General features: G+C 41.0%; 1 protein-coding gene across 2 annotated transcripts in view; it reads left to right on the top strand.

Moving 5' to 3' along the window:
• Nucleotides 1–12,685, top strand: part of LOC105250010 (tyrosine-protein kinase Drl) — a 72,615-nt gene that overhangs the window by 26,163 nt on the left and 33,767 nt on the right. For both annotated transcript variants that reach the window (XM_025408304.1, XM_011255851.2), the window contains exon 2: nucleotides 1,714–1,841. In XM_025408304.1, the coding sequence (XP_025264089.1) occupies nucleotides 1,767–1,841 (75 nt within the window). In that variant the 5' untranslated portion in view covers nucleotides 1,714–1,766. The remainder of the gene's footprint in view (nucleotides 1–1,713; nucleotides 1,842–12,685) is intronic.

Genomic DNA, 12,685 nt, shown 5'->3' with positions numbered 1-12,685 from the left:
CTTATATTAAGGGAAATCTAAAATATTTAATATATTTCTCCTTCTTCTTCTATAATAGAAATGTAAGAATATAAATACATACAACAATCGCAAGCAAGTTACTAAACGTTATGTCCTTTGACTATCAAAGAACCAAAGCACAAAAGCAGTAGGACTCGATACAGAGTCAGACAATCTTTCCCATTTGCTTTTGTAGTTAGAACTTTGACTTCGACATGCAATCTGCTATGGAAGGATGTCTGAAATACGTATAAAACAATAAAAATATTTCTCGACTAAACGTGATACGTATTAGTGAAAATTTACAAATATAAAGAAAAATAATTGCTGAGAAGAAGTGCTAATTACAACTGTAAACTGAAACGCGAGCGTTTAACTCGAAAAGAAAAATGTTAAGAGCGAATAACACGATTTACGAGGAGTCAGAAAACTTTTCGGTTTTCAACACTATTAATTTCTACCAAGTCACGTGCGCTGTTCCCACTTGCTCACAACACACTCCGCGATATAGAGATTTATAGAACATCCTTTCCACTTGCCTCTTTTGCTTCTTTCTTTTTCCATTTGCTTTCTTGTACTACATTTTATGCGCTTTTCCTCTACCGAGATTGTGCAGCACTCCGGATCTGAATATCTCGCTTCTTTAAAGGAATCTTATCTCGACGCACACGCGACACATGGTTTGCACGACGTCGAATATGACGTATGTCTATGCACGTCTGATAGAGCTTGTTCGCGAGCGTGATATCGAATTGCGTAGTCATACGTGAAGGCAGACGGATGACGCATCCGATCGCCGAGAAAATTCAGATCCCTGTGTATTTATTCGACGTAGGAGATTTTTCGGGAGAGAGGAGAAGGAAGATGGGGAGACGCGGCTGTACGTGCGAGTGCTCGGGAGGAATTTTCAGATCATGATCCGCACTGAGAAAGAGGCTGCGTGGAGAATGGAGAGAGAGGATGGATATAACTGGCATCGACGGGAATCCGTATTATAAATCCGTTCCTAGAATTCTTGTGGTTATTCCTTGGTAGACATCGTCGAGATATGATTCCACGTGTAGAAAATATATGCCGACAATAATCGTCGCATTAGCTCTCATTCCTCACCTGTCACGCGTCTTGACATTTGCTTGCGACTGACATTTCCCTTCTTCTTCCCTTTTTTCTTAATTTTTCAATTAATATTTCTCAAAATTATATAATTATAATATATAATTATTATAATTTTATTAATTATAAATTATATAATTATAATAATATATAATATATAAATACATATAATAATAATAATAATAATAATAATAATAATAATAATAAAATGAACATTGCGTTTTCCTCAGGGGCAAAAATGTATGTAAGGAAAAAAAGGTTTGCGAAAATAAAAAAGATATGAAAGATCGCATTAGGATTGTATCGAAAGTACAACAATGATTTTGAAGTGCGGGATTCGCGTGCTGCCGAACGGCGAAATTATCCCGTTTCTGAAGTTTTCATACGAGAAACGTACAACTACGATACTTCATGCAAAGAAGACGCGACTGTGGTCAATGTCCTCAACTTATAACGAGAAGGGCGACTGCACGTGCCGTAGTCTGCGATCGGTCGATTCATCGGTGGGTTGGCGAAGGGAAACTTTGCCGGCGACGGCACGGTACAGCTTTTTCATAATTGATCGCCCAATCGATACACTCGTCGCTATTCTGCTTTCAGGACTCGAGGCCGAGTTGTACTACGTCCGGGAGGGGGTGGTCAACACGTACGCGATGAATTTCGTCGTTCCTGTGCCGGCCAACATAGCGGACCTAGAATTTTCATGGCAGAGCCTCGTAGGACACCCGGTATGTATATCCACGAGAGGAACCATCTCTAAGCGAGACTCTCGAAAACGTTCGAGAGCTTACAAATAATGATTTCAACATCGGTTAAATATTTATTTATTTCGTTCCTTACTTGATATTTTTCCTCGGGATAAAAAAGCGCTCGTTCCTTTAATTTACGTGCGCGACATTGTATGATACTATTACGCGTACAAGAAGAACCTAACCACTCCTTTCCGGATACGATACTTTTCCAAGACCTCTCTTACGTCTTGGGTTACAAAAGAAATCACGATACTCGGATGCATATCCGCGTCGCCGAGGGAAACGCTGAAACGGAATCTCCCCCGTGTACTCGGAGAGCAAAACGTTTCCGCCGGCCATTAACGAGACGCAACAATGCGGAACAAAGTAAACACGTGACCCGGCCAGAACGGTAACACACGGGATATCCTCGTTTATGTTTTGCCGCGGGACGGGTGGCCCGTCACGGTGGTTTACCGGGGTTGCTCGTGGAGGGTTAAGAGGGGCTCGTCGGGGCGAGGTACACGACGGTACAGGGCTGTATCAATACTCTATCAATATGAAATACAAATAGATGGCGTGGGCGTGAAAGAGACGGAGCGAGCGAGTGTGGTTCGGTTTTGCGCTCCCTTCGGTCACCAAGGAAACCGAACGCGCCCTCGAAAACCCCTCGCGACGAGATGTAGGACGCGGAAAAACGTGAAAAGTCGCCGCGCTCTCCCTCGATTGGGATGTTAAACGACAAGAGGAAACCTCCATTCCGCAACTACCGTTGCGTATCTAATTGATCGTAATTGCTTTAATAATCCTTGTCGATTGATTTGGATTTATTATCGTATTTATTGATTATTTTGTTTACAAATATTGAGTAGAGATGTAAAGTATCATTGCCGTGCAATAATCGTTTTTTAAAATATGGAGACTTTTTAACATTTCTGGAAATTTGTGTCGAGGAACAGACGAGGTAGTACATTAACATCTATTTTTCATAAGTCTGCTCGAGACCATGTTCTCAAGCATTTTGAATATTTTCTTAGGCAAATAGTAATGCAACAAACGGTGGATACATTTCAAGTGTGCAGAATATTGAAAATAGTCACTTAAATATTGTTTCGTTTAAAATATTATTTAAAATTTTTTTTCGTAGAAATGACAGACACGGGAATATAAATAGAGAAAATATTAAAGTTAAAATTAGAATTTTCAAAAATAATAAAAGAATAATTAAAAATTTTTACTTGATATAAAGTTTTTGAAAGCGCATTGTGATTATTTCATCTTTTTCGTATTATTTCAAATATTATATTAAATGTAAAGAAAATTAATTAGAAAAATAATAGAGTTAATATTTATTTCAAAATATTAATTTAATAAAAAAACCATTAATACTTAACAAAACATGGAACAAACATGAATTTAAGAGATGTATAAGAGATAATTAAATAGAGAAAATACGTATATAAACAATTCGTAAAAATACCGTGTTCAAATATTTTACTACTCATATAATGAGAGAAATAATTATGTAAATTGATTAATTGAAATCCCTGACGAGAAATATTCATTTATTTGAAATATTTATTCATAAAATTAAACTAAATATTACAAATAGGATTTTAATTAATATGTAGATATAAGTTATTATTTTACGTTAATCATTTATAAGCCAATAGGTATAAAATAACTTACGTAAATATTTATATATATATTTTTTATTTTAAATATTATCTTCTACCGAGACTTCTCTCTATCAAGTAACTCAATAGAATTATTATAAGATTAATATATAAATAGGAATAAGGGTTATATAAAAAAGGAGCTTCTATATCGAGCGTCTGTATCGATTTGTTTCCGGTTAATTGATTGTAAAGTTGTCTTTCGACGACGTAGACTTTCTTGTCGACGTAAGTCTTTCTTGTCACCGTCCATGTGTCGTATCGCGGTTTCATTGAATCTCGAGATTTTCAGGACGAGCGTCCGTAAAAGGCCAATATGTTCGCGCCACGAATCCTGGACCTGGACGCGACGACCGCGTCGCGATCGTTGAAAAGACGTTCCTCTACTACTTCGTAGATGTATAACGTATACTCCCGGCACCATTACGGGGTAGGCGCTTTATTGTCGTTGCGGGAATAACACAACGATCCGCCTTATCCCGCGGAGAGTGTTTCCCAGTCCCTTCACTCCGTTATCTCGGTGGACTTATCCATAGGTTCGTTAACCGCGCAAAATCGCACCATTTCCGTGATCACGGACCCGTCGTTTCGCCTTATCTCTCGTTCGCTTTCGATCCGATGGAAGAGTCTCGCTTCTAGAAAACCGCCATAGCCGGCACAAAAGAATGGAGGAACAACGTGCGCAACGAGATGAGAATACACACAGAAATTGGTCGCTTAATTTCGTGCAGATACCACGGATTTTTATAGCTTTGCTTGCATTGCAGAATTTTTGAGCGCGAATGTTTAATTAATTTTTTATTATTTTGCTGAGAGTCAAAATGATAAATTAAAATAGAATGTTAAGCTATTTCGTAAAACGCGTCTTAAAAATCAATTTTGAGAAAGATAGAATTTCTTGTACTTTATTACATTTATATTTAAATATTATTTTTTCCTAGAAACAGTAAAAAAATTATATTTAAATATAAATATAATTTTTATATATCATTTAATATATTATTTTAGAATCAACCTTTTCAAGTATTTAAATTCTGCCAAGTTGGAAAAAATGTGAAAATTCAGAAATAGAGTTGCATAAATGATATATATGAAATATCTTTATATTTGAAATTCTTTGTTTCTCTTGTCGCCCCTGTTAAAAATATTTCAAGAACATTTGAGATATAATGCCTCATTCAGCAGCAACTTGATTAAGCATAGCTTTATCCGGCTTTATCAGTCCATCGAGAGCAAGAACTTTTCCTCTATCATGGGAATGCTACACGTTCTCGTACACGTTCTTCGTGATTCACCAGAATGTCGCATGCTGTGATCAGACGAAAGGATCTCCCGTCAGATATCACCATGTAGGTTCCAACTAATCCGGTCATCTGAACCGGCGGGTCGATGAGTCATGACACTTAGTTCTTTATCCGATGGCTTCATCTATTGAATTGCTCCCCACGAACGAATCGATCGCGACCGAAGGTCCTCGTGTATATAATTTCTCTGGTATTAGAATCGCGAAATGTCGACGGAATCGCGTCGTCGACCTCGTTGTTGACGGCACGAACAGGAAGGAACGCTATTTTTCACTTTTAAGGTGTTTCATCTTAAGAGATTGCCGTCGGAAGACGCGAAGACCGCGACAGTGAAAAATGGAACGGAGCGAGGACATTGGAGGGAAAAAAGAGATCGCAAAGTAACACGGAAGGCGGAAGCAACCTCGAGCGATAGCACCCTCGATTAGGTTCTCGATTCGCGTGATGGCGAATCGGAGAACATTACACGTTTATTTCTCCCCCGTCCACGCCGTTCTTCGGTCTTCCTCTGTTCTCGATTCGTCGCCTGCAGCGAGATACGAGTTATTGGTCGTTCTGGGCAAGGATATAGACTGAAACGAAGTTTCTCATGGCGTGGGGTGGCGTGGGACGCCGAATCGGGAATGATTTGTGAATCATCCACTTGTTAGGCGAAAGTTGCTCGCTACTTTTTCCCTCCGACTCACGAATCGATGTGGGGGAGCGGGAGGGAGGCTTGTGAAAAACGTGGAAGGGTGTCGCAGTCTCGCATTCTTCTCTTTCTCTCTCTCCGTTCGCTTTCAAACCCCTTTGAAACTTCTCTCCTTTTCCCTCGAACCCGCTCTTTCTCTTTTTTTTCCATGCATTCCATGTTATTCTCTCCCGCGTTCTTACTTCGCTTATACGTTTTCCTCCTTTTCCATTTCTGCGTACCATGTTTTCTTTCGTGTCGTGTTTTTCCTCTATCCTTTTTTCCTCCGTTTTCTCTCTGCCACCTATTTTTCCTTCGCTTTACCTCCTTTCCACTCACACCCTCGTCCCATCTCGCTTCGAGATCGGGTTGGGGTGGATATAGGGTCGATCTGCGTCCTCCCCAGGGCGACAATTACTTGTAATACCGTCGGTCTCTCGGGGCCGATGGGAACTCGACGGGGTGTATTTTCTCCGTAAGGAAAAAAAGATATTACTGTAACCCACACATCGAGTCCGGTGCCGCCTCCCTTACGGAAACAGTCACGATCTGTCGTTCTTGTCTTATCGTGGCTGACATGTTTGATGAACTGTCAGGGGCTGCTGTTCAATTAGATGTGTGTATGTCCTGTGAATGGTGTATTTATGTAATTGGACCGCAGTAATTGTACGCGTACTTTGAATTTGATAAAGAAATCATCGCAAAAGTTATTGCATTTTCTCAAACAAATCATCATTGATGATTTCTCGTGTATGGTAAACTTTTTTTAAATTTACTTGATAATTTAACTAAATGAAAAAAAGCTTTACTTGAAACTTATCAAAAAATGATATAGACTTTTCTTGTCGCTATTATTGTTTTCAAAGGTCTTTAGTTTCGATCTTTCGCTCAAACATTTTCTCACAAAGAATAGATTCACAAACGTATCCCTTAACCGCCGACAATGAATTGGCGATGCGCTCAGCCGGCATTCGCTTCGTCGAACGATCCGCATCCGCTAATTCCATCGAATTCCGGCCACTTCCGTTAATTAATGAGATCGAAGCCGCGGCTCATTCATCACCGGCGATCGCGCACCGGTCCGAATCGGACCGCCTCGATATACGGTGTAAACGACGCGCTCCTCGCGACGATGACGGCAATTTCGAATTAATTGCAAATTCACTGAGATCACGCTGGGTGACGCGAAGGTGATTAATGTCCCCGCGGTAATCCGGGGACCGGCCTCCCGCCCCTCCTCCCCCCCCTCCACGATCCGTCCGTCTCGTCCCGTTCTTCCGGCCATCGCGGCGCTTACGTATGGTAAGTGCTGTGGGATAACAGCCTCGTGTTTCGGATAACAGGGAATATCACCCACGGGGACACCCGACACCAACCCGTCGCCGTCGTCGTGGCGGGCCGTGACAAACGCACTCACCGCGGATTATACGACATAATCGCTGGAAACCCGAGCGGCCCGACGAACGCGCGGTAATTTTCCTGAAATATTCACGGAAGATTTCAGTGTCGAAGGACGTTCACGCTCGTCGCTATGTAACGGGAGACAATGACGGAGGGGTGATTGTGCCGGATTTAACGACGGTAGATTACACCGTGTTATCATACCGCGTGTGGTGGTGATTTCAGTAGACATCGGGGGCGGCTGCTTGTTTATAAGTCAGAGTCAACATTCCCACGAGTATCAGAATTTAATATAGTATTACTCTTCGGTTTCCTGCAAAAAAAAGTATCTCGATTTAATCGGGAAAATTAAATACACCTTCTTCAGACGCTTAATTTAATGTAATTGAAAAAAAAAATTTTGTAATCTTAATTAGATTAATCTCGACACTGCAAGAATCCTATTTTATTTTGTGTATTAACTGGGTTTTTTTTTCCTTAAATTAGTTTTTAATTTTTATATATAAAACGAAATAATAAAAATTTTTATTTGCATGTGTCAAAGTGTGATGCGCGATTTTTGATCTCTCGCGTTGGTGCTTATTGTTTTCATGATGCGAAAAATTGATGTTGACGGAGTATCTTTTTTGTTGAATGCAGAAACTTTGTCGGAGAAATATCCATAATATAAAATATTCAAAAAGGAATTCCATATGGCGCGATCGTACCCTGTAATGCTTCGCAACGTCGAAGCGAGAAAACGATGTAGACCGTTTATTGCCCTCTGGGATTACTCAAGAGCCGATAAAAAATTTACCGTTATTCTCCGGATCTTCGTTAAAACGCGTAAATGCACCCAACAGAGCACGCTGATCCTTACAAAATCCAGTATTAAAGCAGACATATATTCATCTGCATAATATTACATTATAATATTATAATCTCATCATAATCTCACACGAGTACTTCTATTTGTCTAAATGTTACACATTTAAAATATATTATATAATAACATATATTTTGACGCATAATTAGATACGTTGCGCGACTTATGGCAGAAGAAGAATTTTTTTACTTGGATAAAAAAATCCTATAATTGCATATATGAGTTACACATATTTGAATGATTGCGTAAATTGTATTCGAAATTAGATAAGACAAGTTTCTCGTTAGCATTTGTGTTACATTATTCATCGTGTTTCTACGAGGAAAAGGGAGAATAATTTTTATTGCGACCCGAGATGCTCTCCATAAGGTCGCTCGATCGATAGAAAGTTAATTGATTCACATTCGCGAACTTACGAATAATAGCGCGCTACTCAAGTATTACTCATAGTTAACATTCCACGTCGTCCTGTGAAGTGCACATTGTGTCGATTTAGTAAATCGTTTCCGAAGTTGAGCTGAACTTTTCGAAACGAAAGGAGCAGCGGAGTTTCGAAACTCTCGAATGTCCGCGAACAAGACGTTAAGGCCCGAACGTGGGCCGCGTTTAAACTGGAAATTTTGTATATACTGCATAATACGACCTTATTATGTTAAGGTATACGACAGACCTGCGACGAGGGCTCCGCGGGGGGTGAATGCATAATACAGTGCTGTACCCAGAAATACTTGCTCGATAGCGTAGGTGGAGATTCGACTCTGTATCCTGGAGGAAGAAAGCAGAAGGAAGGAGGGAGGGATGTATAGGAGTAGTCGTGGCCGTTTCGATACTCCAGTCGCGATATCGATATTCACGATTCGATAACGTTCATATTTTCTCGACTACGACGGCTATCCGATATTATTGTTGCAACAGGAAATAATAAAAATGTCGCTGTGAATATATCCCGCTTGCATTCGAGCTTGCATGAGCTTGCGGCAAGGGAATCGGAGCAATTGATAAGCGATTGTTTAAGCATCCTATATTTTTGTGCGTATATACGTGAGTAGCTTATATATTCATACCTAAGTACACAACAGAAAAATTGTATCGCGATAAATGAATTATTTATCTGCGACTTCTTGGATATTAAGATGAGAGATATCGAATGTCGTACATGTTTTATTAAAGCACCTGGCGAATAAGCACGGAAGATAGCGTGCATTTTTTCAAGAGGCTTGTAAATTACGTTACTTTAATAACTGGAAGCTCGTATTTTTCACCTATAGATAATCTCTCTGTGTCCTCGACGTCGTGTAAACAGCACGCTCAGGATCTCGCGTTCATCGGGAGAAAGAGTTCCATTAGCGCATTGCAGAGAGCAAATCAGGAGGTACGCCAAATGACGCGTATATGTATTAATTTTCAGCCGTGCGCCTGGCGACACCGTAACGGCTTTCGTCGTCAGATATACATGGCGTTGACGTTTTAATAATTTCATTCCCCGCGTCAAGAGCCCCATTTCCCTGGCGCCATCGCGAGACATTTTCCGCGGGAGGATCGAATCCGTCCCCTTTCTCTTGGCTGCCGGGTAGATTCAATTCCAACTTGCAGAATTGCATGCGCCGCGACGCGACGCGCGGCAATGTAATTCCGCGCGATTCTTCGGGAAACTCGTTAATTCCTGCGAGAATAAGACTTTTCAATGGCGGTGGAGTGCGCGGAACGCGCGACGTACGGAAAGTTCGTTATGGGGAGAGCGAATGCGCGGGGGATGGCGGATAGATAAATAGGGTGAAGCGATCGGCGTGGGAGGGAAGGAGAAAAATCACGCGTCCTCGAAGCGCTCGTCTCTCGAGAGTCTGGCTATTGGAGCGATTTCGAATTAAAGTTTCGGCTCATTAGAATTATGGATCGCGCGACGCGAGCGGGGGTGTCACCCGACACGTGATTATGAGCAGCAGCGTGTCGCTCGTGTTTGGGATTTCGTTTGACGCGTTACTCAAATTTCAATTTAAACATTTGCGTTTATATAGGGTGTTTCTAAAGTCTACCAAAAAATCTTACGCGTTCGATCGGTCCGCTTAAATCTTCAACAAGCATGCACGCGAATTGTAATAATGGACGCATCATCACGTCAGCGTGGAACAATTTTTTTAAAAATACTTCTAGTTTCACCAAAATTCGATACTCGAGTTCAGAAACAGCCGTATAACGTGCAAAATTCGAGTTTAAACGCTCGTTTTTGATTTTCTTGATTTTTCATCTTTTTGCCGATTAAACACTTATTGATCGAAATACACGAAACACAATCGCCCCGAGAGAATTTAGCACATAAATCATCGTTATCGCTTCAACGACGCTTCGTTTATCGACAAAAGACCCGGCTACGTTGTTCGCCGCCAATTTAAACGCGAGAGCTCCGTCGAACGAAAACACGATAACGGCGATGTCCATCCTCGTGTCGAACCGCGCTGGTGGGAACCTATTGTCGTTATTCTCCTCGTGCCTCGTCTCCCTCGTGAATTTGTTCTACTCGACGGTGCCGGTGGATCCTTCCACGGTAAAAGTTGCCTATAGAAAACTCCCGGATTCCGTCATTAATTTTCCCGCGTGCGGGAGGGGGGAGGGGGAGAAGGGGGTGACGGAGGCGGCCGGGCCATAGTGAAGATAGTAGCGTCGGTGCCTCTGGCATTGAGCGATCATCTCATCTACTCGGAGAAAGTTAGATGAGGAAATTTGTCCTTGCGATAGGTTCACTCATAGTTCACAAACTTCGCTGGAAGGCCATGCCTGGGCTATATCGGCCGCGCGTGCGCGCGTGTAAGGTCCCTGTATCCGTACGCGAATGCATCCGGTATATGCGTGGGAAGTCTTCGTTACTGTGGCGACACCCGTTACACCCGTCGAATCCATTTCCTCTCTCCTCTCCTCCTCCCCTTTTCCCCCGTCGTAGGGAGCCATGGAGATTCTGGTGGAGAGTGACTACCCGAGAAAAGGAATCGACTAAACCCCTTGAGAATTAATATCTCGGTGGGGAGCAAACGACCTAAGTGCTTCAATAATCGTCGGAGCGGTTAAGAGGGTAAGAGATAAAATCATCCCCGTTCATGGATATACAGTCGTTCGCAATAACGACTACATCGTTATATTTTTTTTTTGTCATTTTGTTCCTACAGAATACATAAAACTGTATATTATTAATTTCCGTTATTCGTTTATATCCATAATTTGTTCGGAAGGAGTATATGGTATGGAGCAGAGGGGGAGGAAGGGGAGAGGAAAATAAGGATCTTTTAATGCTCCGTTGTATACTTTTACGGAAAAAAGAATCTTATACAAATCATTACAATCATATCTACTCAGGGCATTGTTAAGGTAATCAATTTATCTCTTTCTTTCCGCGCCGTCAATTTTATCCTTCAAAATAAAGTAAAATATATAGGAGGCACAATATACAGAGTACGTGTCACGATAAGGACGAGGTATGAGAGCTCGCTTGAAGACGCCTCCTGCTTTATAGGAAACTTGGGATCAAGCGCTCGTTTATCAAACCGAGAATTACGGACATCTGTCCGCTTTGGAACCGCGCCAAATTGAGCGAGCGTCCGCCTTCCATCGGCGAGTACTTGAGAATCGATGGAACATTACGTCCATACCTGTCTCTGCCTTTGTTTGATTAACGACGATTAAAACTGTGAGGGATCCTTCACATTTAACGCGATTCAAAACGGCTAGGCTGATCTCAAGTGTTCTGCCCTTGATTTACAAGTAACGAGCTTCTTGCTTGAAATAATTTAAATAAACATGACAAATTATCATTTTTAAATTGAATAACATTAAAGAGGACGCGATACTTGTTTGATGTCCCGAATACTTGTCATATTTTATGTCGCATGCGTATATAGAGTTTTATATAGAGATGCATGTCGGATATCGCGTAACACAATTTAAAAAGAATGATTTTTCTTTTTTCTTTTGTGTAAAAAGATAAACAAAATGTATATTATACAATTTATTAGAATGCGAAATTTCATTTCTAAAAAAGTTCTTTTTGACTTTTTTTTCATAACGAGAGTCATCTTTATTTGTGATTATGATTCTCAACATATTCTATATATATATGCGTACACAAAAAATTATTTTAAATACATATTTAAAACAAAGATAGTAAAGCATATTGAACAAATATATTAATTTAAAAAAAGTAATTTCTAGATAAAATGCATATTTTAATGCATTATTTAATTTCCTTGCTTAATACAATTCTCCAAACGAGTGTCAATAAACGAGTAGCGTAAAGAATGCATATTCGTATAAAAATAATAAACGAATTATTGTGCAAAATTTCCGCAATAAAGTATTCCCGCAAGAGCGTTTCCGAAATGAACAAGTTATTACGACGAACGAACGTGTAAATTCGATATGAAAATTTGATTCAAAGTGGACAGTGTGTGAGAGCGTTTGCGCTCACTTGATCCCAGCAGGGATGTCCCTTGACGGGCCGGTATCTCATAACCGGCATATCCTCGCAGGTAACATAAATGTAATTATAGTTAGGTCTGCGGAGGCCAAGGATCTAATTACACGGTCGTCCAGATTCCGGAACTCAATGATGCGAGTCCATCGAGGCGTAAGCGCGTAGGACGTACGGAAGGACGCGACTTAAGCGAAGAGAGGACAGCGGAGGGTGGACGGTAGACGAGCGTGTAAGGCAGGAGGTCGGGATCAGAGGCTCGTTTATCAACCTCGGGATTCCAGACGTCTGTCCCGTGTCCCACGGGATGAATTTATCGGTTTTATAATTAAGCGTGGCTCTCCGGCAATACTCTGCAGCGAATGTAACTCTCGCACGGTAATTTATATATCTCTCGGCGACGAGAGAACTCTCGAAATACGCTCGCGGAGCCTGCGCCGCGTCTGTGTTTCGTTAACTTAAATTTTCT

This window comes from Camponotus floridanus, unplaced genomic scaffold (assembly GCF_003227725.1).
Source record: "Camponotus floridanus strain SB8 unplaced genomic scaffold, Cflo_v7.5 scaffold20, whole genome shotgun sequence".
Lineage (NCBI taxonomy): Eukaryota > Metazoa > Arthropoda > Insecta > Hymenoptera > Formicidae > Camponotus > Camponotus floridanus.
This window is presented reverse-complemented; position numbering and strand designations above follow the sequence as displayed.